The 6,000-nt window shown below is 45.1% G+C and overlaps 1 protein-coding gene across 1 annotated transcript in view; it reads right to left on the reverse strand.

The window, feature by feature from the left end:
• TBC1D14 (TBC1 domain family member 14) overlaps positions 1-5,401 on the reverse strand; it is a 63,559-nt gene extending 58,158 nt beyond the window's left edge. Inside the window, exon 1 of the mRNA XM_064711736.1 lies at positions 5,111-5,401. Coding sequence (XP_064567806.1) covers positions 5,111-5,153 — 43 coding nt within the window. The 5' untranslated portion in view covers positions 5,154-5,401. The remainder of the gene's footprint in view (positions 1-5,110) is intronic.
• Positions 5,402-6,000: the final 599 nt, after the last annotated feature.

Consider the following 6,000-nt stretch of genomic DNA (forward strand, 5'->3'; position numbering starts at 1 on the left):
AAAATTATTTGTCTTCTCTTGGACATGATTACTATCCCTTCCCCCAGCATGAACAACCAGGACAATGGCAACTTGAATTAGGCTTCTAGCAAATGCGAAGCATGAAAAGCTTTTCATAAGCAGTTTGTGTGCCCATGTTTGCTCCTTACACATCTCCTGGGAGTGAAGTTACATACTATAAAACCTGCAGTATTTTAATGCTCCCTGTCAATACTGAGACAAATATATGAGATTTATTTTTATACAGTCATAAATTCATATTTGCTGATGTCAGAGAGCTACAAAACTTGTTTCCTTACACTTAGACCAGATTCATAATTGTTCATTTAAACAGAATTTCTCAGCATTCTTTTGCAAACTACAAAACTGATAATAAAATTGTTCCAGAAGAGAATGCATAATGTATCATTGTTGCATGAAGGAAGAGATGCAAACTCTGAGCAGCTATAAAGCTATCCATAGAGTCAATGTTTTGACAATATGCACAATGCACTTCATCAGTGCACGTTTAGTAGCAATGACATTTGCAAATACACTGAATTTCCTGCATTCAGGGACTGTGATCCTCCATCCACGTTGTCTCCCCAGGGGCTGCCAGCAGGCCAGTTAATCCAGTCAGTGCCCCAATTCCAGTCTGAATCTCAATGATCTGCAAAGCAAGGGCTGTCAAAAAGGAGCTACAGGTTGGAGGCACAGAACTTTAATACATCTGGGACACCAACAGGAATACTGCCCTGGCTTCCAGAACTGCTACTGACCCTTTAAACACTACATGAGCTATATAACACTATATATTACACAGATCTTTTTCCATATGAGTAGTAAATTGTCTACAGCTCCTCTGAAGTTTGCGATGCAATTACTCTGCAGCAGTTGGCAGAACAAATATGCACATATTGCTTCAATTTCTTCTCTCTGAAACACTCTGGGCTAAGTGTGAATGAGTGAAGAGCACTCATTCCATCTTGCAAACAGACTGCTTTCTAGACAGCTCCTGAAGCCTGGTCTCCTGTTCTCTCTCAAGTAGAGCACTCAATTAAAGGTCCTGGTTGTTCTCTAGAAGGTCCTTCCCACAGTCTATTTTTAAAAAACAAATACACATGTACCTCAGAGGAAACCCCAAACTTGTTAATTTCCAACGTCGGTGAAAAGTGCTATCTCACAGCAGTTCTAAACCCCTGGTCAATGTCACCTGAGCCCTGCCAAACACCAGGGTTTGACACACAGTCCTTTCTTAGATCTGAGGACATCAATACAGTTTGGCATTGTGATACCAACAGGCAGTGAGTGAGAGAAAACTCATTTCAAACATATCTCACTGGTCCAAACAGAATTTTTTTTTCCATAAGTTTTCAGTCATGTGGAAAGTTCAGGAATCCAACTGTACTTTGTATGCTACACTAAATCTTTAACTTACTACCCAAACAATATTTGCTAGCAGTTCAATCCACTCCTAAGTACAGGCAAAAGTCGAGGACAGACAGCCCTGGATTTTTCATCTTTTAGACCTCTTCAGAACGTTTTAACAACCAACTCTATGCTACCCATCCAAATCAATCAATATAACAGTTGCCTAATCCTCTGCCTAAGCAAGGTTTCAAGTGTATTGTTTTGACTAAAAAGCTTGTGAAGATGTGTGAAGTCTTCTCTTAAAAGAGTTGCTATAGCAACTTTTTTTTCATATTACCATGGTTTGAAAAGTTTACATCCCCTGCAATTAAAGTATGTTTTGAAATAGCTGACACACCAACTGTGTACATTATAAATTCTTTATTCACTAAATTAAAACTCCAAGGGCCAGCAAAAAAACAAACCCTAACCAGCAATTCTTGAATGCAGGCAACAAACTTTACTCCAGGAGTCAACAGTAATAGTTCAAGCGTACAAATGAGACAGAACATGGAGCATTAGATGTAATTACTGTTGTATATACTGAATCTCCTGTTCTCAGGCCTTCCTACTTGAATTCACTTATTTTTCTAACATAAGTCTGACTCTGTTCTTCTCCCTATGTTCACCTTTATTCCTTCATATACTTCACAGTGCTCTTCAAACCCAGAGCCCACCCCAGCCCCTTTTGTTACTCTAAAGCATATACACAGATAACACTGCAGAACAGGGTAACCAAGGGGTTTGACTTACAAGAATTCAAACTTTGGAATGCATCTAGAAAGTGCAGTCCAGGAAAAAAACCACAAATGTAATCTGTCAGGAACAGCTTTGACGATGTTTGGGTAAACAGTACAAGCATGTTCCCATAATGAATTCCTCCCATGACTGCCTTTACTTCTGCTCAATGATTTTCCCAAGCAGCAGCCAGTCCTTAGCTTAATTGCACTGCTCTTCTCAACCAAGCTTACAAATGGTAAGCACTCAAGTGACCTTGGCAGAGGCAGTAACTACAGAGGCTCAAGAGGCCAAATACTGTAAACAAAAGAATTACAAAAAAATAAGAGTGAAAACAGCTTCTGTACCCGGTGTGGAATTTTGTTTTAACTTGACTTGGTATTCTTTCAAGCAATAAATGTAACAGGAAAAGATCCTTTAAGCGGGCAAGCAAGAAATGCAGAAGTATACAACACTACAGCTTGCTGGAGCAAATTATGCAACAGCAAGTTACAAAGGTTTTACACAGTTCAGCAAAACTGTGGGAGGCTTTGAAGTGTACCCATCAAGGGCTTTAAATGAAAACTGGAGATGCAGTCAGCTCTCAAGAACACACAGGAGAACTCCTTGATTCATTCTGAGTTAAGTTGTTGTAGGATTGTTTTTAAGGATGGAGTGATATTTATACTCTGTTTTAGCTGCCTCATTGGTAAGTGCAAAATCTGACAATTGATGTCAAATATTCTGTCATGTACTCCAATGCTAACTTCTTTCCATAAAGCATTTAACATAACCATGTGGAAACATCATCTGAGTACCATACACTACTGAGAAATAGTATGCAATTTTGTCTCCATGAGATTCATAATTCCCATTGTTTATTTAAATATATTACGATGGAAATGAAATCAATATTTGTAAAGTCTTAATATCCTATGTCTGATAGAGAACATGATCTCACAAGAGGGAACATCCCACAGGAAGCAACAAGGAAAAGGGAGTTAGGAAAATAGAGCCAAGGTCACAAGTGGCAATGAGAGAGCAGGTAGATGCTATTTACTCATTAACCCTTCCAACTGAAGTGCTAAGGAGCACATGATAAAGACAGTTTTGTAGCCAGGTTCAAAATTAACATCAGGACACAACTATTCACACAAAGGGCAGCTAACCTGTGCAACTCTGTCACAACACTGTGGATGCTAGATATTTACATCTAAGTTTGGGAATACAAAATCACTGATGATTCCTAAGCAAAGCGAAACTCAGAGAGGCTCTAAACCGCAAGTACCAGAACTTCAAGAAAACATCAACATACATCAGTTCTGCTTTCAGACCCTCCCCTAGGTACATTTTTTTCTGACAGGTGGAGTTTCCATCTGTCTCAGTAGGGCTGTCAGTACGGCCTCACATTCCCCAGATTCTGATCACAGCATGCAAGAAGGCATGTTCTGACAATAACCAGAGGCTTTAAAACACATTTTGGCTTTGCATATCACTCAACGATACAGAGGGAACAAGTCATATTTGATTATAATTTCTCAGATCTACAATAAAATGGCTTTTTAACCCACTTTGATATCAAAGTTAAATATAACAGCAATGCCAAACCATTAGAGTAAAACAAAACCAGAAAGATGCAAACTCAAGGCCCGTTATTCCAAGTTTGCTGGGAGTTATGATGTAGTTTAGGCAAGCAACAAGGGTAAGACAATAATTTGCAAAAAAAGGCTTTATATTTTCCTGCCTCACAGGGATGAGAAGAGGAATGATTGCATACACAGCTCAGTTCTCTAAGAGTTAACATCACACATTACCTCTTCAACACTTACTTCTGCTAGGAGTTTTTCTCCAACTTTTAAGAACAAGGAATTTCTTCAATTACAAAGTTGCAACTTTTTTTCTTCTTAAAGATTTTTTTTTTAATTAATGACTTATATTCTCCATGCTTTTGTTATTATTTTGGTTGCATGTACCAAGAAACATATTGCTGTTATCAAGGGCAGCTTTGAGTGACCTTGGTGCACAAGAGCATCAAACTCAGTTTTGTTTATTAAAGATTTCTTTGTTCCATTTGTGTGCACGTTCTAACAGCCACAGCATTGCTAACAGTGAAGAACTCCTGAAAAATAGAAAAAGTCTGCCCTTTAACTAAACATGGGATACTGTGATCAAGGTTACCTATAAAAGTACTGCCGAAACATTACCGACAAAAAGAAACGGAAACTAGTGGGGATTTTTTTAATTTTGTTTTAATTAAGATGACTATTATCTAACTCTCAGCTAGTGACCTTTTATAACTGTGAGCTTTACAAAGCTGGCTTCTGAGCGGAATGCTCGGAGAGTAATCATAAGTAAGCCATTCCCCGCTTTCCGACTCTTTCTGCTCCGTCAGACAGCCAACACAAACAAGTTACAGTGCTCTGCTAAAGCCTCTGCTCCAGGAGCGCTTTACAGGGCTTTACCCTCCCCGCACCATTGTTACTGAAAACTCTGTGAGCCACATTAAATTAGCAGCAACGTCAGAAGAACTTCAGCTGCTGTGAGATGTAGTTTTGTTTGGTCTTTGGGAATTGCTTGGGAAACCTCGACTAGAAGAGAGGCAGCGAGATGAAAGTTGCTTCCTTCTCACGGGCTCAACCCGACTCGCTCTGCGAAGGTTCCGAGCTAGCGGCCTTCGCTTACAAAACAACCCAAAGAAACTGAAACAATCGAAAAAAAAAAAAAAAAAGCCACAACCAAAGCCTTGAGGAAGCAGCGCTCACTCTTCTCTGCGGTCTTCAACCCACCCGGTGAACACTCCGAGGGCTCAGCCCACCTGCTCCTCGTAACTTTTTTACGTGGCCGGGTAAGTCAGCCCGGCAGGCAGCGCGGCCCCTCGGTGCTGAGGCTGCTCCCTCCCGCCCGCCCCGCTCGGCCCCGGGTTCTGCCCCTCGCACCAACAGGTACGGCCAGCACCCTCGGCACCGGCGAGCAGGAACGGCCCCGAGGAGCCCGGACGCCTCACCGGGGTAGCGCTGCCCTCCGTCGCTCTCGTCACGCTGGGCCATGCCCGACGCGCCCCACAGCCGCTGCTGCGGGACTAGGAGGCGGCCGGCGGCTGCGGCGGGCACTCCATGTCGCTGCTCTCCGGTCCCCGCGGAGCAGCGCCAGGTTCAGCGCGGCTGAGGAGGAGCAGCAGCCCCTCGCCGGCGGCCCCCTCGGCGTGGCGCGGGGCCTCCCATGGCGGTGGCGGCGGCGCACACCTGGCTGCGGGACAGGTGCCGGCTCCTCCGGCGATGCTCCAACCCCCGCAGCCCGGACTCCTCCCGCCCCGCCTCCGCTCCCCTTGCCCGGCGCGCCGGGGAAGCCCCGCCCGCCGGGGAAGGGAACGCCTGCGCGCAGGGGGGCGAGGGGCGGCCGCCGCTGGGCGCCATTTTGAATCGCCTCAGCGCCCGTGGCGGGCTGGGTGGTGGTGCCTGCCTGGCTCGGCAGTGGGGGCGCCCGGGAGCGGGGCTGTGGCTTAGGTGCTGGTTCCGAGGAGCCCCCGGAAGCGGAGAGAAACGGGGCTGTGGCTGAGAGCGCTCATTTCAAGGAGCCCCGGGCTCGGCGGGAGCCACTTTTGGCCGCCAGGCGCTGCAGCCGGTCCCGCGTTACTGCCCGGGCCGGCTGGCGGCCCTGGCCGTGCCCAGGGGAGCAGGCGGGCTGCACTCGTGTAGGGGAAAACCAAACTTCAGTGGGTGTGGAAGTGTGGGCTGCGGAACGTGTGTAGGTATCGTGTGCAGGTGTGTCCCTAGCTCTGTGGAAGTCTGGCAATTATGTTCTGTAATGCTAAAAGTGGAAGCTCTAGGGTGGTAATTGCGATTTTCGCATTTTTATCTTTCCATTCTCTTCACCTTCGTCTCAAAGTGTGCCCTT

Source organism: Zonotrichia leucophrys, chromosome 4, assembly GCF_028769735.1.
Source record: "Zonotrichia leucophrys gambelii isolate GWCS_2022_RI chromosome 4, RI_Zleu_2.0, whole genome shotgun sequence".
In the NCBI taxonomy this organism is placed as follows: Eukaryota; Metazoa; Chordata; class Aves; order Passeriformes; family Passerellidae; genus Zonotrichia; species Zonotrichia leucophrys.